At 36.9% G+C, this 23218-nt stretch overlaps 2 protein-coding genes across 5 annotated transcripts in view; one reads left to right on the top strand and one right to left on the bottom strand.

Moving 5' to 3' along the window:
- TMEM117 (transmembrane protein 117) overlaps positions 1–23218 on the top strand; it is a 190704-nt gene that overhangs the window by 13026 nt on the left and 154460 nt on the right. For all 4 annotated transcript variants that reach the window (XM_053944122.1, XM_053944123.1, XM_053944124.1 and 1 more), the window contains exon 2: positions 1062–1366. In XM_053944122.1, coding sequence (XP_053800097.1) covers positions 1062–1366 — 305 coding nt within the window. The remainder of the gene's footprint in view (positions 1–1061; positions 1367–23218) is intronic.
- Positions 16962–22670, bottom strand: LOC128788832 (P2Y purinoceptor 1-like). The gene is made up of 2 exons (XM_053944126.1): positions 22601–22670; positions 16962–17983 (listed from the first exon to the last, which is right to left on the bottom strand). Exons 1-2 carry the CDS (start codon positions 22668–22670, stop codon positions 16962–16964), a joined length of 1092 nt encoding a protein of 363 aa, XP_053800101.1.

Genomic DNA, 23218 nt, shown 5'->3' with positions numbered 1-23218 from the left:
AGAAGTCCAGGAAGGGATGAGTAATTGATAGGGGGGTTAGGTCTTTTGTGGGCGGGTTTTTGTTTTGTTTTTTTTTTTGCTGCAGGGCATATGACATTTGCAAAAATTTGCCACTGTATCCTTCAAGGATCGTGCTGTTATAAACAAGCAATATTACTAGACACATTTTTTTTTTCTTCCTACACACTGTGTCGCTTGAATAATTTTGGTGTTCTACAACACAAAGGCCTTGTATCTTTGTGCATGCAAAGTGGTTGAAGAGGATGAAACAACTAATTGGTTGTGAATAAAAGAAAAAGAAATCAAATGGCAAACAACTAAAATGCTCCATGCTCAGCTGCATTTTTCTATAGCAGTACTTAATAAGTAGGCAGGTTTCAAAATACAGTTTTTGTATCCATACAGAACAGTCTTTTTTCAGGCTATCTTATTTTATGGTTTTGAAAATATAGGTGTACTCCCTAAAGTAAACAAAAAGATTTATACAGGCTTGCCTGACTTCCAAGAGTTAATTCTAGAAACTTTTCCAAGATGTTATTCTTCCATATGAGCACATGTTTGTGATGTTTCTGGGTCATATGCTTTTAAGCTTCCAGTAGAAGACCTCTGGACTTCTGAGCTGGTTCCGTCCTTCTCCTACATGGAAAAAGATTCCATTTAGGCTTAGCATAAACCTTTGTGAAATCTGTGTTGTATTTTTTTGTGTGGCTGGAAAGGCATTCTGTGTTTTAAGTAGCCTGCCATGTTTTTATATTCATTCTTTTCATGCCCCATTATGGAGGAGGTGCATGAAGTATAGTTATGTGAGACTGAAAATCTTGTGCTACAATGTATATATGTTTGGTTGTTGTTTTTACATTGGAATAGGGAGAAATTTCAGTTTTTCCTGTGCCTGGATCTAACAATATCTTTTGATTGAAACTTCCATTTCTAGTCAAGTCTAAAGTGTTAAAAAAATACTGATGAGAAGGTTGCAATGATTTGATTTTTGTAGTGTGTGAGTCTCTCCTAAATTCTGAGAATTTGGGGTATATATAACGTTATGCATTTGTATCTTACAGGCAAAACCCAGTTCTTCAGTATCTGAGGATGGATAAAGACTTCCGCTACTACTTCCAGCACCCGTGGTCTCGCTTAGTTGTGGCTTACTTAGTGATCTTCTTTAACTTCTTAATATTTGCTGAGGACCCAGTATCTCACAGCCAGACAGAAGCCAATGTTATTGTTGTTGGTAATTGTTTCTCCTTTGTAACAAATAAATACCCTGAAGGAGGAGGCTGGAGATTTTTGAAGGTGTTTCTGTGGCTCCTTGCCATTCTCACAGGACTGATAGCTGGGAAATTCCTCTTCCATCAGCGCTTGTTTGGTAAGTTAAAAGATGCATCTGCTGACTTCCTGGTAATGGCTTTCTGACTTTTCCGTTTAGCTTTCTACTTCTGGCAATTTATTAAACTTTGCTTTTAATCGCTTCTACTATTTAGAGCTGTATAAAACTCAGTACATCAAAGCTTACACTGTCATGGAAAGTAATGCCATAGCATAACTCTCAACGATTTCAGTCAAAAAAGGATAAAAATAGTGAAAGCTGACATGTTTTAATACTTGGGAGGTCAGTAACTTTCAGTTTTTCTATGTTACAAATGGACTTCTTTGCACCTTCAGACCAGTTTTTAGGTCTTATTAGGTAACTTTCTCAGCAATTTGAAGAAAAGGAGTTCTTCCTTGCGGCAGCAACTCCTCATGCCTTGTCAAAAGTCAAAAGTGGAAGCAGAGGCTCTTGTATTAGCAGAACTGTGCTGAAGAGCTCCCATGTGAAAATGGAGAGGTAGGACCTGTCTCTGTTTTAGTACAAAATCAAATCAGTAAAATGGAAAGGTGGGAAATGGGGAAAAACATGACAGTAAATGTTTCCATACACAAGCTATGACTTAACTGAGGAACGTACTGTACATAGGCTAACTGAAAGGGATGCAATGGCCCTGGAATAAATTCTGAGACTGAGAACTTAGATGTAAATATATAGAGATACAAAAATACCCGTTATCGTCTTAACTTATGTGTAGAGGATGTGCATCTGAAGGCTCAAGGCTGTCTCTATGTTCTAGAGATAACTAGAAATCTTCAGTAGAAAAGATTTCTTTGTTTCTGCCAGTTGCACTATTCTTTGAAACATCTGTCTCTGGGTGTGTTGCTGCTGGTCTAGATGGACAACCCCCATATTCTTATACTGTTAGTATTGCAGGATGGATGGTTACTGGAACACCTCAAAGCACATGAGCAATAGGCCATTTCCTTTGTCTGTCTTATTCTATTAAGATCAAGAGAGAGCCACTATTGTTTCAATAAATCAAATGTAAAGCTGTTGGGTTGAGGAATGAACAAGGAAAGCCACAATAAGTGACTTTTAATACAGACTTCTCTTGAAGCAGTTATTCTGAAAAATAATTAAGGGTCATGAAGAATATTCAGCTATTTTACCATAGTGTAATGGTAAATGTAAAATGTTCCCATAAAGAGGACATTTTACCTGGAACAAGGGCTACCACAAGAATGCTTTCAATTCTGGCTTCTCCAATTGAGAAATGATTTTGTTAAACTGAAGATGTTTAAGGAAAAGTGATGAAACTGATGATAAATTTAGAAAATTAGCCTGATAGTGAGAGGATTGAGAGGATAAAGGGAAGATTAGAGAGTGACTTGCTCAAATTTGAAGGGCAGAACTTTTGGTTCAGCATATATAATGCAAGGTCCAGTGCTTGGAAGTGGCAAATAGCCAGCATTTTTTTTTTTAATCTGGAAGGCTAGACAATCAGTGGAACAATTTTTTATAGGATATGACCTCATCAAGACATGAATTTTTCTTTCTGAAAACACATTTTTCTGACTACTGAGTCATTATCTTCTACCTAGGCAGGTTATTATGATAATTTCTTCAGGATTTGTAAGTGAATATCATATGTAGCTAAACATAAATTTTCAAGTGGCTTGATTCAGTCTTACTGCCAAACAGGGAAGGTCTGTCCAGCCTTCAGTGTCTGCTGCTTTGTGCCTCTCTGCAGTTGCTCAGTGAAACAGGATAGGGTACTTACCCATATTAGCAGCACCCATCTTTTATTTCTGTAAGGATCACATGTCTGACCATTCTGATGTTTGTGGCAGCACTAAGATGGGGTCAGCATTGAGAGGAAACTAACGGGGAAAAAATTCCTAGCCCTGAAGTCAGTGCTGGTTTATGGATATTTATGGTTGTGGTCTGGGCAAGCAACATGGGCGTAGTACAATCTGATTTGAGGCTAGCTGCTGCACATTGAGTTTCATGGCAATTTCAGCCAATGTAGATCTGTCACAACCCCACCCTCCTAATGCCAGCCACATAATTTTGAGCCAGTGCTGCTGTTGATATGACATTGCAGCAAGCCAGCTCAGGCAGCCAATCTCATGGAAAATCAGTTGCTTCTGCTGTCATCTACAGCAGCTCCTTGAACTGATGTGATCGCGTGAGTGCCAGTGCTGATGGAATGGCCAAGGACTGTGCAGCCCAGATAGCTGGGGGCTGTGGCAGCCGTACCTTGTGTTGGCTCGAGTGCTGTGGGACTGCACCCACACAGTGTGGCAGTGGAAGTGTGCTGCTGCTTGTGATACACTGCGAGCAGATGGCAGGCAGTGGGACTGAAGAGCTGACTGAATTGCTGACTGATGTGGCTGTGTAGCTGGTGCGGATAGACATTTCTGTGACAAGAATGTGAGTTTACAGCTTCAGGTATCTCTGTGTCTCCAAGAGATTTTTACAGCCCATGCAGAAATATTTTCTGCCTGTTATTCGCTACTACTTTAATGACTTCATTGTCTAGAAATCACTCCTTTTATTGAGATCCTCATTGAGTATGTCCTCTGGATCTTCTGGCATCAAGCAATTAATGAATTCACCCCTTTATTGTTTTTAATTTCTCTAGTCTATTTCTTTAAGTAGCTGCTACTTTTGTAATTTTTCTTTATTTAAGTTTTTTTTAAAAATGTATGATTGCTTAGGACCACTCTGGTTTTAAATCCTTGTTTGTTTATTTATTTTGTTTTTTTCTCTGCTAAACTCTGCAGAGGAAATTGTGACTGATTGTTTCTTGTGGCCTGTGTATAACTTCCTGCAGTCAGGAAACCAAATAGTGCCAATCAATCTTCCCCTGTCAGGTCTTGGCTCACCATGCAGGCTGCAAATTGAAAATGAAAAGAATTAGTCTGCACATCTCACTTTAAATGAAGAGGAGAGGATTTTCTTTCTCTTTGTCCTTTCTGCTTTTTTATTCCTTGTCTTCTGTATTTCTTGCTGCTGAGTTTACATAAGAACTAGAAAGATAGTAGCTGGAACTGTTTACCATCTGTGACAGTCACTGCCTGATAGCCATGACTGTCATGGACTAAAATAATAAAAGAAATAAGTTCAAACATCTTATGTGTCTAAAAGTGGAAGGAGACAGGTGCTGGAAACTTAATTTAGGCTTCATCACTCTGAGTTTACAGAGAGATAAGGGAGTAAGTAAACTATACTGATGAGAAGTAGAAATCGTAGCTGGAGGACATAATGGAATGTTTTCTGTTGATAATATTTGTTGCAACCTTTGAGCAGTATTATCTTCAGGGAATCCTTGAAGACTCTCCTCATGGCTTAAAACAAGATTAGAAAACAATTACTTTTCTTGTTCATCAGTCAAGAAATAGCTTATTTCATTTGATAAACATTTCCCATGATAAATATTCCCATGGTAAATAGCCCTTATCTAGTACATTCTTTATATATTCATGACATGTATCAGAACAAGCAGAATTTTAACACTGTCTTTTGGCTGTTATCCGCTGTATTATTTTGATCCATCACTAAAGATATCTTCTATTTGGTTAGGTATTGTGTTCTGCTGTGCTTTTAATTTTGCAATGGAAAGTGAAAGGTCATAGAAGAATATTGGGAGTTTGGGGAAAAAAAATAAAGATACCTACCCCTGGTTTGTTTTTTCTTTCTGTATGAGAGAATTACTTGAGAGGAGGGAAAGTGGTAATTTCTTGATTAATTTTCTGCTTTATTGAAACCAGAGAGACCTTATAAACTGACCCGTTTGATGACACTATGGATTCAAAAAATGCATTCTAATCTTGACTTAAAAGAAATTCCTAAATAAGCATTTGCCTGTTTTTCATTTTGCACTGTGGCATTGTATGGAAGATAGCACAGTGTTTAAGGTATAGAGAGTGTATGTTTTAATTGGCGCCTGCTCAGTTTATGCACAGTTGCTCTTCTGCACTACTTCAGACCTAAATTCTGAGTTCAGTGGGTTTTTTTTCTTATTTTGCCCAAAGTTCAGGCTGTGCATTTTGCATCAGTATAGATAAACACGATCCTTATAAATCGTTATCACTGAGCCCATCACAATAGCTATTCTAATCCGTGCCCCTCTACTGTAAAAACCACATGTTAGGGACAATATTGGAGCTATCTCTGGGTAAGAGAATAAGCTTAGGGACCAGAAAGGTATTACAACCTCAAAAAAGCCTAGGGACTACACATGTAAAAGTAAGTCTTCAATTTGAATAGACTTTTAGCTGTATGCATAAATGGGCAGTATACTTGGAAAATACCTTATTTTTTTCAGTCCAGCATTTTTGCTTTGACTGGTCCTTACGTGTACTAATCCTTAGCTTATGCTACATATTAGATACATCAGTTTTTAAAAACTTCTTACAAAATGTACATGCTTCTACTTGTCTTATTTCTGATTTTGAAGATGTATTAAAATCTGGTTAAAAGTCAGATTGCAGAGACTATGTTTGTATTGTATCTGTATTTGAATCAATTGCCAATGAGTGTTCTTAGATTTATACTTGTAAGTTCTTTTCTAAATGGTGTGGATGGAAAAACAAAGTACTTATTGTGTATAATTATAATTACAGAAAACAAGATGTATATAGCTAAATCTCTATTTCTTAAAATGGAGGAATCATAATACAGTGAATAAATTAGAGCTGTTGTATAAATGTTGAATTTAATGGGTTTCTCTCTTACAAATGTTCACAGTATGCAGTTTGTTTAAAATTAAATGATAATGTGAGCTTCGTAGACTCTGGGATAAATGAATAAAGCACTCATTATAGGAATTGCACTCAACTGTGGGTGCACACAAATGTTGCAGATTTTTTATCGGACAGTAGTGCCATGCTGGGAGTAATTTCATGATAGATGGTTTCAAACAAAATACCCACCAAGGTTATGCAGTCTGAAAATGTTACTCTTTTTGTCAAACATCTTATCTGGAAGGCTCTAAAACATCATACAAATGTGCTAAAAGCAGACTTCAGTGCCTGCTTTTATGCTGAATTTTAAGGGGTGTATTAACTGAATGAAGATTGCTAGAAGAAATTAGGCAGACTGGGATTTAGTCAGGATGATGGTGCACTACATGGGAAAAGTGGATATTATTAGTCAGGTAGCAGGATAAATTCATACAATATTACATATATAATCAGTTAGTATCCTGATATATTAGGGGTCATGTTAGTGTAAAATCTGGGCAGTGGTATTACTGCTGGTGTTGGCATATCTCTTTCATAGTGGTGCTTGTGAAGTAGCTAGTGAGCCATGTGATCTGTTTTGCCAAAGAAGCTTCCCATAGATTTGTTAAGATTTTTGCATACTTGTTCTTCAGCCAGATTGTTTCCCATTCTTGTTTGATGGTAGTGATAGGAACAGTTTTACCACCATCTGTAGAAACAAGTGGTGTTCATATAGCAATACTTGCATAAAATTCTCAGCTGATTGATAGAGCATATTCTTTTCTGTTGTCAGCTCTATGTCTTACATTACACTAAGGACTGTCACTTAAAACCCAGCAACTTTGTTCCTGCTCTTTCTTTCCCATTGATGACTTCAGCCTAATAGAAAACAACTAAGGTGATAACTGGTAAAAAAAGAGCCTGTTCAGTATTTTAATAACAACGATGAAGTTAATGCTGTTAAAGGTATTCAAGGTCTGCTGTGATTGCCTCACGGTCAATTCACCTCTTTTGTACCAGTAAAATGTTGAAGCAATACAATAAAATTATTTTGGTCCTACAAAATGTGTGCCAAGGGGCCAGTCTAACAGTTTGCTAATAATAACGCACAAATGACTGTGAGCAAGCATTTCTGAGAGCCAGAATCCTCAAATTAAAAAAAAAAAAAAAAAAAAAAAAGGCAACATAAAAAGAAGAAGCTCTCAGCCAGCCACTGAATGAGTTGCAGGCTTATCAGATTCCAGCTCTGGCAAGCTGACAGTAATTCAGATCTCAGTTTATTTTAAACTTTACATCGTTCATGAGGGAGACCACAAGTGACCTTTCAAATATAAATGAAAAGCATGCAAGTGACCTCCTAATTTCTTGTCTTACTCTTATTTTTAGAAGAGCCATAACATCTCACTGCTTCCTCTTTTCACACTCAGTGAGAAGACTGCTGTTGTCTGCACTTAGCCTTAGTTGTGGAATCAGTCTTTGGGTAGTAGATTATAGAGTTTAATTGAAGAGAAACAGGCAATGGCTACAAAAAGATTATTCTCTCTTCAGTGAAAGATTTGATTCTACTGGAGGTGCATATCCCCTTGCCCAAGCAGTAGCATAAGAGTGCAGGAAGACCTACGTGTGTCAGATTTTCCATAATGGGAAAGCTCTAGATAATATTTAGCATCCAGTGACTGAAAACTAAAAATAAGTTCATTGCTATTTCATATTGATGTGTCAAATCTGTGTTTTGATCTTTTTGACACAAGTTCCAGATTTTTCTGTCTGTTTGAAGTGATTTTGAGAGTGATTTTGGAATGATGCCTGCCACTTATGGGAATGATATGTCTCCATTCCCCAATTTCCAGAAATAGAAGTAAGCTTATTCTTAATAGATGCATCCTGATGGGCATAGTGCAGGTGCAACCTAGTGCAGGGGAAAATTTCATGTATCCCCATACAAGGAGGAGATGGAGAGGATATTAGTGTGGAACATCACCTTGCCATGTGCCTGCTGAAGAGTCCCTAGGAGAACATGATTTCCTTGGTCCCCTTAGGCTATCAGTGGCATGAAGGTCCTTCACAAAGGACCTTCACGAAGGTCCTTCCAAGCTAAATCCAACCTGTGCACTCCCCAGCCTGTGCACTTGCCTTATAAAGTTTTTTAAAATATAAATATATATATATATATATAATTTTTTTTTTTAATTCCAGAATGAAAAAAACCCTCAACATATTCTGGTCCTTAACAAACTTTGAGTGTGTTATCAGGATATAAGAACTATTTGACAAATAGTTTTCTACAAATGTGGGATATACATTTCTCATAGATATTTTACAGATGACAAAAGTAAAAAGAATTTGTAAATGTCTTCACTAACCAGACTGACTTTCAAGGAAGAGGGATCAGTAATTGTTCCCTATGACACAGGTAGGGCAGAAATGCAGGGTTTCTAAATGTGATTGCTGAGACATGAGAGGCACATGCCCTAATTTCAGATGCCGGAAAACAGAATTTTTTGCATTCTTCTTTTTCTCTTTTCATCAGAAGGGGCAATGCCCCTTCCCCCATTGAGTAACTCATGCCAGGGGTTGGCAGGAACAGCAGAAACTCTCATGCTTTGAGGAGTCACACTATTCCTGATTCCTTTATGTGGAAAGGAGTCTCCCAGGAGCACGCTGAACATCTGAGTAGAGGTATCAGCAGAGCCTTGAATTCAGCTTTCATCTGCAGCACTGGGGTATGATCTTTTGAAGTGCCCAGCTGTGCAGGGCTTTTTAGGCTCACTTATGTACATGCCAAATAATATTTTCTATTTCTGGGACACTGATGTAATGTCTGTCTACTATGAAGCCCACTTTCATTTAATAGTAAAGCAAAGAAGAAATTAAATCTGTACAAGATTCAGGTAAAGTCAAACATGCTAAACAAATAGTAAAAAAATAATTAGGACAGTGAGGGAGTAAAGAGATGAGGCAAGATGGAGAAAAACATTCCTAGAGAGTCACAGAGCAACAATATTTAATTTTAACTTACTTAAGTAAGAGGCCTAAAGGCTGAAAGACTGCAGTTTTAAATAACAAAACCTCAAAAATATCCTAGCTCTTTTGCTAATAGATGTAGGTGACAAAAAATATGAATCTTAATTCACACCTGACAGTGTAATGTGGTAGAGGTATAGAAAAGGGAGAAGGAACTGAAAACTAATATTTTATAAGGAATATCTGTGGAATTCCTGATCTCGGGAATTCAGGGCTTAACACAATGTTCAATTTTGTGTCACTTTCATGCAGGACATAAAAAAGTATTTACAAACAGTTTTCTCCATGCTTACCACTTTGCTTCATGTTATCCTTGATAGGTTCCAGCTGAGATTACTTTGAAGTGGTTTGGGGTTTCTATCCCATGAGCCTTATGTCTGTGGCAGCCAAAGGTGGAGTAATTTTTATCTAAATTAGAGGTCACTTTTTGTATGACTTGTCTAAATTCAGAGAGTAAAACAGGAGTGCTACTCTCTTGGGGATGCCTACAGATTTTCATCTCTTAGGCTGCAGATAAAAAGCAAACTTCTCTTGAGACTGTGTTTCTGCTTGCCTTGCTGGGCACACAGCAGAGCAAGTGCAGGTGCTCAGGGTCTCTGCAGAGGTCAGGGCCACGCTGCCTGTGCCAAGAGCTGACCGAGGCTGCCTGTGTGTCCCCACGGGTTATCAGAATGCCATGCTGGCTATCAAACTAAATCAGAACTTGGTTGAGGCTCATATAAGGTTGTGTATAAAAGATGAATTAGTGCATTATAATATATAATACTAGTAAATATTGCACTTGAATATTTTGCAGAATATTGCCCCTGTGGCTACAGAAGTGGTTGACAACCCCAAAACTCCATTAACTTTGTTTTACTACCCCTTTGCCCTCCTAGCAAAGGTGGTGGAGGATGCAAAATTGCAATTTCAACAAACCTATTTTATAATGGCACCACCAAAACAAATGATGCAAAATTAGCTTTCATGTGTTAAAATCTTTGTAATACTTATTTCAGTTTTGGGCTGAAGTTTCCAAATGCTGAAAAATTTCTTCTGAAAAAAAAAAGGTCAGGTTCTCTACTTTGATAACTCAGGAGTATGTCTATAATGTTTATAGAGTCAAAAATATAATAGCTATGTCTTCTTTTAATCACCTGAAAATCTGAGGGTTTGCACTTGGCATTTTTCACTCAATTGCAAAATTCAGAGAAATGTCATGAAAATCTAAGTATTAATCTGTTTCATATAGTTAGCTTCCACCAATGCACAAATGTCTTGCAATGATATGATATTAAGACCTGCTTGTTTATCTTAATTTGCTTTTCTAGAAATAGCACATCATTCATTTGTATTATGTACACTATATAATTTTGTCCAAAAAGGGTTATCTACTACATACAGATTGAAAGGACCACAGACTAGACAAAACTACCATAGCCACTATATTTAGTAGTAACTTTAAAAAAACCCTGGATTTCCCATCATTTGACACTATGTTATTTGCAAAACTAACAAGGACAAATAATATATTGCAACAACTATGGTTACTAGGAATACTCTGCCTGGAGAAACTGTGTTATAATAGTCAGTGAAACTGAACAAAGTAATATTTCTATTGCAAATTTCCTTTGGAGCTGGTAGATAATGAAGACAAATTTTCATTACTAAGAAAACAAAAGGGTGGGTAGGTTACAAGTAGAACATTAAAAAATACTCTTCCAAGGTAACTTTATAAACAGCTAGCAAACTATTAGGTCAGCAAGGAGAAGGGGAAGAGCAGAAAATATTGTAATTGAAAAATGTTTTATTTTTTTGCAATATATGCTTGTTTTTTCTCCTTTGTTTTTAAATAAATTATGAATTTAATAATAAAAATAGTGTACGGAAATATGCATTGCTATTCTTTATCTAGCATATTTAGCTCTCCTTATTTGGAGAACTGTTTAACTAGCTGCCATGTTCACTCAAGACCACTAGAAGGTGCTCCTCTGTTGAAAGATAATTATTTCTGTCTGAATTGCTGTTAAAAGCTAATTGTCCTCTGATAACTGTGGTTCTGGCCAATTGTTACACAGACTGTAATTGCAGCCACTACCCCTGCTATAGAACAGCTGGACCTTGTCTGCTATAACCATTATCACAGCTTGAAAATAACAGATTTATTATCACTCATGCTCTGATAAATTAAAATCCCATCTGAGCAGGACTCTAGTTAGTTTTGCTGGAAGGTGAGGCATGGAAATTGTGGTGAAACTAGCAAACATTTCATAAAATTAGGAATCACAGAATCATTTTGGTTGGAAAAGACTTTTATGATAATTGAGTCCAGTCATACACCTAACACCACCTAAACCCATTACTGGAGTAAATTAAGGCAGAATGCATCCCTAATGAGAGTTTGTACACTTGTCTGAAGTCTGAAGGAAAGCCCAACATAAAAAGCAAACAAACAAAAACAAATAAACAAAAAACCAAACCAAACCAAAGAAAAAACCCTAAACAAAACTACGACAAACACAAATAGTCACTTGTTAGAAGTACAACTGCTATATGTAAGACTGGTCCAAGTCTGGCAGAATAATAATCAGCCTTCCTGTATAAGATCTGTGCAGATTGCAGCACATACTACTTCTGACATAGGACTGGATTAACTGATTGTATCCTTTGTTGGTGCTCAGACAGGTGTTGATCTGCATGCATATACAGGTGCCAGTTGAGAAGTGTATAGCTTACAGAAAAGCAGTTTTCACTGAGTCTGGAAAGGCTCAGTTCTATGTGCATACCCCTGTACTCCACTGTGAGCTAGAGAGCGTCTTTTTCGTCACTAAAATGTGCTTCCTCTTGGTCCCACAAAACCAATTCCCCACTTTGCTTTGCACTGGAAACATAGACATGCTCAGTAACCCCTGAGGTGCCTGTTTGTCCAATGTGAGATCTAGTCAGTCTCCATAACAGACAGCAGAGTTGCAAATATTTATTGAAGACAAAAAATAAACCTCATGCTTAATCTGCTTTGTTTTCTTACTCAAAATTCTTTATAAATGTTTATTTTAAAGGTCTGTATAGTAGATACATTTTAAGTAATTCTATTTACTATTAAAAATAAGCTTGTGAATTGGCTTCAGAAGAAAAGAACAAACAGTATAGAAAAACCCCTGATTATTTTGACAGGTTGTTGCAGAGCATCAGTGAAGTGGCATTGAAGAACAGAGATTTCAGCACTTCCCTTTAGAGTTCAGCATCAGCATTATACAGGCTATAAATACTGCTATGTTTCTTTTATCTGCTATGAAGTTTGGATTCCAGATAATTCAAAGAAGGAAAATGTAGTTTCTGGAGCCATGACATATATGGTGATAAAACATTTTGGCTCTAAAATTAAAAAAAATAAGGAGAATAATGAAATTGCTTGGATAGGTTTGGGAGTTAAAAAATGCTAACTATTCTAAAATAATAAAGAGTGCAAAAATATAATTGAATATTTACATGCCCTTTAACTAACTTTTTTTTTATTATTATTATGCAGTGAGGCCATTTAAAAGAGAATTTTTTTTTCCCGCAAGTTTTGTAACCTGGGATTTAGTTACATAGAATTAAAAAATCTACACCTCAGGAACAAATGTGTTAGCATTTTTTTGTTGCTAATGCAGGGTTTTCAGTTACTTCCCCATTAAAAATGTTCTAAAACATTACAGGAAATCAATATCCATTTTTACAGGTTTCCTTTTATCTGCATCAGCACATTGTCTAAACCTGAAGTAATAAAATCAGTAATAGTAAAGTCTAAAATTAAAATTAGAGGCTAAATCTCTATAATGGAAATTGAGAGGCACAGAAAAATTAAGAATTACATCTGCCTACACACTAATTCTGGCACAGCTTTAGGTCTTCCCACATTAGCTGCATTCTACAACTCTTCCAAATCAGCAGACTGAAGTATTGCTTTTAGGTAGTAGCAATGACATGAATGTAAAGTGGAGATGTGGTGCCTTCAGGACCCCCCGTGCAACATTTGATATGGCAGATGGCACTGACCGTCACCACCCAGCTCTTTCTTGCCTTTGGGTAATCCATTAAGAAAAGAAAGTGTCAGCTCTTTCCTTGCAGCTGCAAAAGTCCATCCTCCTACTCTTGTTTTGGTATTAAAAGATGAATGTGCATTCTTTTGAACAATTCTTTTGAACAATTCTTTTAGTCTTTGAGAAATAGCAAGAAATCTCTAAAGGCTATGTGGCATTTCTGAAATGGTATTTCTTTCTCTAAGGAAGGCATGCATTTCACGTGTGTGCACTCACCTGCAGTCTCTAGTTCAGATAAGGCTCTTGAGACCACCAAAATCAGGTGACAGGCAGCACAAGAAACCCAGTTGAAAGACATCTGGCTGTGGTCATCAGTCTTCTGACCAGTGTTGGCTGAACTGGTGGGAAACCCGAGATCATAAGCTCTCTTTGTCTTAGTACACCATGTTCTGTGTGAGGACATCGGTTTTCTAGCTGGATCAGTAGCTGAGACCTTGACTGTTACCTTTTGTGACATCAGGCTGCGTTTTACCTTAGGCTGCAAAAGCTGAGAGCTGCAGTGCTCCCTGATTAAGGTTCACCTTTCCCAGCTGGAGGAAACCCCATCTATGCTGCATCATGTGAATCGAGCTGGTCGGTGCCAGCCTGGAGAAGACCTGAAAAGAGAACTTGGGAAGGCTGTAGGTTTGATAGGTCCCTGCAGGTGACCAGCACATCCCACCATCTCTTGATTGCAGGCTCCAGGCAGAGCACAGGGAGACGTGGCCCCTCAGTCTTGGATGTCTCTCTAAAGCAGGAGCAGAGAAGATACATTTCCTCTTTCAAGGCAGATGATGGACTTAGCCATATCACCTGCCTCTGCTGTCGTTCCTCCAGCTGTAGAATCAGTCTAGGCATATTTTTTCTCCTGCCTAAAGAGATTTGACTTCCACAGATTAAAGCAATGTACAATAGTGAAGTATTTAAATTACATTGTGGTATTGTTATAGGTGTTTTCCAAGTGAGGTGATTCTGAGGCATAGCAAAGAAAACCTTTGATATCGGAATGCACTTATTTATGTATATTGAAGAGAAAACCAAACTTTAAGGAACATCTGAACATTTTTATTTTAAAAAGTAAGCTCGTGTCTTAATAACTAAACATTTCAGTAGTTTCTTTGTGAGATGAAAGTATTACGAAGAAAAATAGAGAATATAAAGAAGCTTTCCTTAGCAACTTTGGGAAATCTGTAGCAAAATTTATCTCTTCAACTTAGAAATTTTTGGTTTAACAATTGTTGCTTACAAAACAATGCTGAATGCACAATAGTAAATGAGAGAGTTTTTTCTCTGAGAATAGCTGAGCATGTACATAAAAGGTCAAATCTTTCAGGCCATGGTCTATGTTGTGTTCATTGAATGTATTATGAAGATGTTAGAATATCTAGATAAGAAATGCAAAAGCTACCTAGACCTTGCAGTCAGTTTTTTAGACTAATGCATTATTACAATATACTATAATGTGTTCAAACTCATAATAGTTAGGTATTTAAATGAATACCATGTCCTCAGATTTAATCCAAACAAGATCAGTGAGAAACCAATATTGCAACATATTTGTCAGAGTAGAAGATGTTTACTTTGGCTCTTGGCTGTTTAGTTTATTGTTCACTTACTGTAGCAAAATGGAATAAACATATAATTTTATTTGTTTATGTCATTCTATCCAGGTAATATTATAATAAAACATTTTAGGAGCATGTATTTTGAAGTAAAAATATAAGCAAGTAAATATGAACAGATGTCTTGTGCCTTTTAACTCTTACTTTGCAGAAAATCTTTAGTTTCCATCAAGCGCATTAGATCAGCCTAGCTGAATAAAAATGCTTTTAAAAAGTGTTTAATTGATTATATAACCATTTATAATCAGGAAAACAAATGTCTAGAACCCTTATCAGCTACTAGATTATATTCACTGCTGAATATTGTGAGAAACAGGAATATCTAGGAGTAAGAGATGGAAGGATGTCTTTTAAAAGATTATGCAGTGCTTTTAGACTCAGCCCAGGACAGAGGCATGTTGTATGAGATGTCCAGGCTGGGAGAACAGGCAACAGAGGCACAGTGGCACAGATGTGTTTTGTAGCAATGCCCTCACCTGCCTTTTTTCCTTCTGTTCTTCATTATTCAGGGTTGGTTGAGACTAATTTTTCTAGAAGCATGAGGTTGTTACTTCTCTGTTTTTTCCCCTTTTTCTCTTATGTGTGTGAGCATCTTTGGACCTCTGTTATAGATGGCTTTATTGATAGATAATTAATGAGCTTTATAGAACTTGTGGACACAGACAATGGAGGCAGACATGGAGGCATATTTCCAATAGACAATTAAATAAAAAAAATGTTTTTCTTTTAAAGTAAGAAAAATTGAAATATTAAGAAATATCGAAGGAAAGAAGCAGTACTTAGAATGAGGTAAGTACACATAGGCATGTAATGCTTCTGTGGGATTTTGTGAGTGTAATAGTACAGACTGACACTTGTAAAGTGTTTCAGATTAGCAGAATTGGATTCTTTTCTTGTCACAGTTACAGACAATTAAAAAAAATCTAGATTTTATACATATATATTTAGTCAATACAATAGAAACAGAACAAGAGAGATTGAACACCCATGTAGAAAAGAATATTTTTCTAATACATACAAGGAGAAAATGATATTAAAACTGTGGAAATTAAAGAATTAAGACTGTACAAAGTATATTAAAATTATTTTGTAATCAGTAACTTTGAAAATAAAGTTAATGTGCTCACTGATACATAGGCTTTCATAATTAACAAGGTAATGTGTGGAACTTGGCACAAAAACAAGTCAGCAGGTGGCTGATTATTGGAACATGATTATTTTGCCCATACAATGTGATGAAAGAACACATATTTAATGACTCTTGAAGGTGGATGTTCTGATGACTGTTGTGCTGGTTGAATGACTAAAATGTATTGTAGTGTAATTATCTTGGACTGTCCTGAAGCTGTGATGCTAAGACCCCAAAGGAGCAGAAGCATTCTGTGTAGTGGCATCTTTTACCCTTCTTGCAGCTTGGCCACCTTTTTATTTCAGAGCTTTTCCAGTGCAGACTTCTCCCTGTTGAGGAGTTCAGAGTTCGTGGCAGAACACGGGCTCCCCTGAAGCAGAGCACTGATAACAAACAACAGTAGTTGCCTGGGGTTTGGGGGGAACCCCTGCTGCCTGGGAGAAGACAACACAGCTCTCTAATCCATGCTTGTTTATCTCATGAGCAGATTCATTGTAGCTCTGACTATCCTCAGGGACTTTATCTTACTATTTATTTTTTGTTTGTTTGTTCTTGGAAATGTGCTGCACTTTCCTGGGTCAGTGAGGTTCCACTGCCAGTGGAGCTCCAGAGCAAGCAGCATTAAAATGAAGTACTTGTAGAAAGCCTCTCTGCAAATGCTCAAGCAGTTCAGCTGGAAGCATTCTGACAGTTACTAATTGCACAATCACAATCACAGCAGCACTTACAAACAGATGAAGAAATAATTAACAGAAACTATAAGGAGGCTCCTCAACACTGTCTGCTCTTAATCTTCTTGTACTTTTCTCTCCCAGAATTAAAGGAGCTACTTAGAACTTTTCATAATTTTTTATTCCATGTTGCATGTACATACAGATAGAAGTATTATTTTACAATAAATTAGGGTATGACAACAATATTTAAAATGCCAATTCTGTAAAGCTAGGAGCTGCTAGTATTTCTTGTCATGTTAAGTTTTACTCTGCATTTCTGTGTATTCTTGCTTATTCAAGAGATATCTGTACAATATGGGAGACCAAATATGAAATAGGTCTGATGACACAAAGCCCAGTGAGCAGCTGGAGATGCAAGTCTTTGTACCCTGGCGTTTTAAGTCATTGTTCTCAGGGACAGAGTGATGTCCCTTACCCTTCCTGTCAGACAACAGCAGTTCTGGCACTTGGGATGACATTTTATACTTTTAATTCTTTGATAGAATGTCTTATTTGCTATTGTAAAAATGATTGGGTCAAGGCAACTGTTGATGCTGCAGATGATCTCTGTGACTTTGTAAATGGCACTTAATGTGCTTATGTTCCCACAGGGTGGTTGACAATGAATTCTATTAATTAGTATCACCATCATCATAACATGGTAAGGTATGAAAGAAACAGCAAACACAATCATAGCAGCTGAAATCAGTAACAGAGGCCTAACAAGTCGGTTCCTTCTTTGCTGACGTTTACTGAATTGTAGTAATGCTTTGAGAGTCAACATATAGCATGTAAAGATGACTGTGGCTGGAATTAGAAATCTCAGTACAATTTTGGAGAGTGTGAAGGGCACGGCAAATTGTAATGGTTCTTCAGTGCTATCCAGGTAATTTATGATGTTGTGCTGTCTTCTAGCTGCAACTGTGTAGTAAATCTCAGGCCCCGATGCAATCACTATGAAGATCCATACCCCGATGGTGCAAAACACAGCCTTTTCTTTGTCCCACCATGTTAATGAACTGATGGGATGAACAGCACCTATGTATCTGTCAAAACTGATGAGTGTCAGGAAATACACACTTCCATAGATATTAATACTAAAAAATAGTCCTATGATCTGATAAAAAGCTTGACTGAAATAGACAGCAAACTTCTGGATATTATAATATACTGAAAAAGGTGCCATGAGAGTCCAAGTAAAGTCACACAGTGCCAAATTAAAGAGAAATATGGTATTGGTAGTCCATGTCTTCATGCAGTAAGCATAGTGTCGTAGTGCAAGTATATTGCCTAGAAATCCTGTTAATAAACTGAAAAGGCAAACCAGAATCAGCAAATAACAGTACCACTCCAGCTTAGGATTTCTGTTGCAAATGAAAATAACGCATGTACCATTCATCATCTGTCCACGGAGTACACCTGAAGGGAAAAGAGAGACCAACAGCCTTTAAAATAAAAATAGAGTTGAATACATTGCATTTAAAACTAAAAAATTATAAGTTAAATTCAGTGTGTTTGAACTGGCAAAAGAATTCAGAACATAGTGTAATGTACAAACTCTCTCCTCTAGCTGAAAGAAATGTAAACTCCAAGTAGGTAACACAGCTTACTCTACAACACCCACACAAGCAGATCTTCATGAACTTATATGGAAAGGTTTATATACTTTCCTCTCTGCTATTTACTGTAGTGTATGATGGATGTGAGGAAAAAAGTGTGCAATCTCAAGTGATAGCAGTGTCCCTTGGCCACTAATCTATCTTTGGAAAAAGCAGAGGAGATGACAGAAGGACAGTAATTGCCCATGCTCATTCCATCATTGCTTTGATTGCCTTGAGCATCCATATGGGGCCAAGGGCAAGTTTCATGTGGGCAGCTGTGCACTGAACTGTGACTGAGATCAACAAATCAGCATCAAAACAAATGAGGATGAAATTCTGCTTTTAGTGAAGGCCACAGAACCTTTTCAATCTAAAGTGCTAGTCAAAGTGCTTTTTTTGACCTTTTTCTTTGATTTTCTTCTGTAAATATTTGTCCCAGGATGTGCTTTGGTAGGGTTAGAGAATATTCTTTTTGTCTAACTTTATGGCCTACTTTATATCAATTCCCATTATGGAATATATGGAATATAGATCTGCAGTGTATTTTTCAAAGCAAGTTTTTAATGCTTCTAAAGTCTTATGCTTAATTCTAATGATTTTTTTTACTCCTAATAAAACCAAAGACTGGAATATTCAGTCAGAATGAGCTGTCACCAATTGCAGTTTGTTATGTTTCTAGAAAATTTCCAAACAATGCCAAACTGTGAGGTCCAAGTAGAAGCTTTGTATGAGGATCATCCAAACAATAAATTTATAGATCAGAGTCCACTACAGTGCTTGCTAGGATGACAGAATAAAATTTTCATCAGTACAGGACACACCTTGAATGGAAGAAAGGACCTTTCCAGAATGTTATTGATTCATTGAAAATTTTGAAACGTCTTCTACTGTTGAGTTGGCAATAGTGGGTTTTTTTTCCTAACATAATGCTTTGCTTTCATGTCAAGCTTAATACAATAAGTCTTTTCCAAAGGTATGTTCACATACATGGGTCACAATATAGCAAACAGAAGCTGCAGTGAAAACCTGCTAAATAAAGACTGCATTATTGTGCTTTGCAAATTATAGTCCACTTGGTTACCTGACAAAAAGCTGGTTTAGACTGTACTCAACAAAATTAGGAAGGAAAGTGGTTTCTTTAGAAGCTCAGCAACAAAGGCAGTCAAATGACTTTCCAGGAAATTATGTAGATAGAAAACCATCTGTTCGACTCACAGTGTATTTCACAGGTGGGGAGTGTTTGTTCTATAAATGTATTTTTTAAAGTATTGAAGCACAGACTTTAACCTAGAGTAGCTATACTTTCCCTGCTCCTTAGCCTTTGTGAAATATAAAAAATTACACAAACTGAAATTTATAAGATATCCCTGTAAAGTCTTTAAAATGTGAAACATAGTTAAGTAACATTTTCTCATTGTATGATCAATTAAAAGTAGTTTGAATAGGTATAGGAAATTTATATTTTCCTAAAATCCTCTTGGCTAGAGTTTGTGTGTTCTTGGAATTAAATGGCATTTCCTACCTCTCTGCCTTCCTTTTCAGTACTTACAAATGGCAGTATAAATAAGTCCTAAACTGGCTACACATAGTATTGGCCATAGCTGCACGAGGCAATTGTAATGCCAGGTTCCTGATCTTATTAAGCTTCTGGCCAAGGGCTATAGGTAGGTCTAAATGGAGGGAGGCAAACAGCTGTGCCCCTTGCTCTGCTCTGCTCTAAGTTGGCTGGATAAAGTCTGGATGTGCAGCCTTATAACTGTGTTAGGGCAGCCACAGACTTGAATGAAACAAAATCCCCTATCTCCTTCATCGCCTTCAATTTGCTGGGCTGCACTCAGGGCTGAGCTGTATGAAATTGGTTTTGTAGCTGAAGGGGATGGAGATGCCCAGCTGTGTAAGGTGCATTTGGAGCTCAGAGAGTCATTAGAAAACATGTATGTTTGTGTAGGCATTTCCCACATGTCTACCTTGGGATTACTGTTTGAATTTTCTAAAATATTTTTGCTGTCTCCTGTTAAGTCTTTGTATTGTAGTAGAGCTTAGAGACCATAAATAAGACTAGGTTCTTGAAGCTGTACCTTGCAATTGAAGTGAGTGGCTTACAGGGTTCAATTGAATGAGTGGCTTACAGAGTTGACACAGAGGAACAGGTGCAGAGATAAAAAAACCTTTCCTGAGATAACTTAATAAGCAAGAGGAAAACACAAGGGGTTTGACCCCCAGCTTGGTGCTATTCCAGGATCTCCTGGTCTTCTATCAGAAGAATTTAAAGCCTTATACAGTCATGGATGCAGGAAGACAGGCAGCATGCCCTGCTCTTTGCTGAAGCCATTGGAGCTACCCTGATGTCCAGAAGATATGTGCTGTAATAATTTTCAGAAGTGATATTTTTTTATATCAGACAGTAGCAAGTTTTCTGTCTACTGTCTTAGCACCAACAGAATAACTCAAGCTATAAGTTGGATATGACTAGATTGTGTTCACAGTTTGAATCCAAAATTTTGCATCTGTATTTTAAGAAAACTTTATTTTTCTGAACATTACAGCATTCACTGCTAAGTCCGTGTATTCTGGAGCAAAGCCAGCCAGCACACATATGCATATTGCATTGAGGCAGAATGAGCAACAGCACCATGGTATTATAGTGTGCATATGTTGTTAGTACTGACTAAAATCAGACTTTCCAAACTTTGATGAAAGTAGAATTTGTCTTCAAGGTTAAAAAATACTTCCCATTTATTGAGATTAATTTTTCAGTTGAACAGTTTTGGTCATAGATGAAGATGACCTGGAGCACTAAGTGGGCAGAAAGAGCAATCCCTTGATGGTGCACCCAGAATTGAAGGAATACATCTGATTCAATTAAGAGCTTGGTATTAGAAAATTGCAAATATGCCTGGGAAATGGTTGAAGTTTATGGTTTTCATCATTCATAATTAAGACAAGAAAGCATGATAAATGCATGGATAAGAACTTACTGTTTCTCATTTCTGCTTCTGTTGCTTAATGAGTGCAACCATCTTACGGGCCATAGATCTAAAGATACTAGAAAAGTTTTAGTTTTTTAAAAAGCGACCTGTTTGACTCAATTTTTTGTATCTGCCTATTGAGTTGTCTTTTCTCTTGGAATGGACAACAAATACTGGTCGGTTACTGCCGGGTTTGTTGCAGGACCCTGAATTCTCTGCTACCCTGTGTTTCCCTAGTACTGTTGATGTGCTCTCCAAAGCCTTGGAGCAGATAAAAAGACCTGTTTCCAGTAAAAAATTACATTTGGAGGAAACTTCTGGTGGAGATAGGAAACATTATGATAAGAAAATCTTGATTTTTGTATGTAGTTAATTCACAGTTTATCACTGGCAGTCATTCATATGGCATTTAACTTGCATTTGCGAAGGTCCATTAGGCTTAACACATTTATTTGGGGATTTTTAAGTATATAATTTTTTATGTGTAAATATATCCTTATAACCATGTTGTTCTCTGTCATACCTGTCAGTGTTTTTTTTACATTTTTAACAAGTTCATAATAGGCAACTAATTTTCCCTGAAGTAAGAAAAAAAAAAAAAAAAGAAAAAGAAAAAAGAAAGTTGGGTCAAAAGCTTATTTTGTGTAATATTATTTTTTATCTATTCTCTTTGCCCCTTGCTACTTCAAATTTTACATGAACTGTTTTATTTTTCTGGAATTACTCTGAGAATTTTGTTGGGTTGTTTGGAATTGTATTTTAATCTAGTACAAGTCTATTCCAGTTACTAGATAGGTTTTCCAAATTTCTGACCATTCACACCCCATAATATTTCTGTTATGTGTGCTTTCCAAGTGTAACCTTTTAGCTCACTTTATAAAAAACCCCATTATACAGAGTCCTAGGTTTTGTTATAAAAATAATAAGCATTATTTGCAATTTTCACTTTAACAACTTACCTCTTAGGCAATCATCTGATCATCCATTTTTATTTCAACTGAGTTGATGTGAAAGGATATATAAAGCAATGTGAGCATTATATGGATTATTTAACGTATTTTAGTTTAACTGCATTTAGCATGTTATACTTACTGTTATGGTGGGAGCAAAAGTACCATCTGTGACATTTTTATGCAGTTAGGTAAGAAGATTGTGCTAAGATCCAATTCCTTTTGTTTTTATATATCAGTATTGTGATTAAGTACTATTTCTTTCATTAAAAAATTATGCTGATGAACCCTGCTTGAGAGTTAATGAAGTCGTATATGGCAAACAAGCTGCAGTAGAAGGAAAGTTAAAGTGGAAGAATTTGCCTACTGAAGACAGTATTTATGAAAATATTATTTTAAGAATATGATATTTATACATATTAGTAGATATTAATCAGTGTGTAATAACTAAACAGGAAACAGCATTGCTTTGGAGAGTACAGGTGCAATGAATATTTATTAAATCTTTCCTCTTACCTGTTTTAGAAAAGTTGGAATTATCTGTTTTACAGAAGTCTAGACTCCAGGCTGTATTTTTTCTCTCCATTAATCTGGACCTCCTGAAATCACAACTCTGTTTTGCAAGTACTGCTTATTATCCAAGGTGTCGGTAGTATTCCATATGCAATGGCAGCTGTTCAGAGAACAGGTATCAAACTGCAAGGGAAGTATCTTTTATCATTAAGCCCCTCCTCTCAGTAAGTCAGGATAATATGCTATTGCCATAGCAGCCTCTGCTTGCTCTTTAGGGAAGGACAGACTTACGGGACATCCTCAGTCTAGCTAGGCCTGGGGCTGTCATGGGTTTCCAGCAGTGAAAGTGTAGAAGACTACAGGGGCTTGGGGCATGTGTATGTGTGTTTGCACTTTCCCTTTCTTCACTCTTCTTCACTCACAGAAATCTTGTTGCTGCCCTACTACTGGACTGGTCTGCAGACCCGTGTTGTTCTTGTCCCATTGTAGAGCTTCATTCAGCCCCCCTATACCTACCTGCCACTTCTCCTGCCTCATGGTTCCCACATCATTCCAAAGTCTCAGCTTTTTCAAAGAACTCTCATCCTCCAGCTGTTTAATCCAGAGCTCACATCCTACCTC

This window comes from Vidua chalybeata, chromosome 5, assembly GCF_026979565.1.
Source record: "Vidua chalybeata isolate OUT-0048 chromosome 5, bVidCha1 merged haplotype, whole genome shotgun sequence".
Taxonomy (NCBI): Eukaryota; Metazoa; Chordata; class Aves; order Passeriformes; family Viduidae; genus Vidua; species Vidua chalybeata.
The sequence above is the reverse complement of the archived record's forward strand: the minus strand, read 5'-3'. Positions and strand labels throughout refer to the sequence as shown.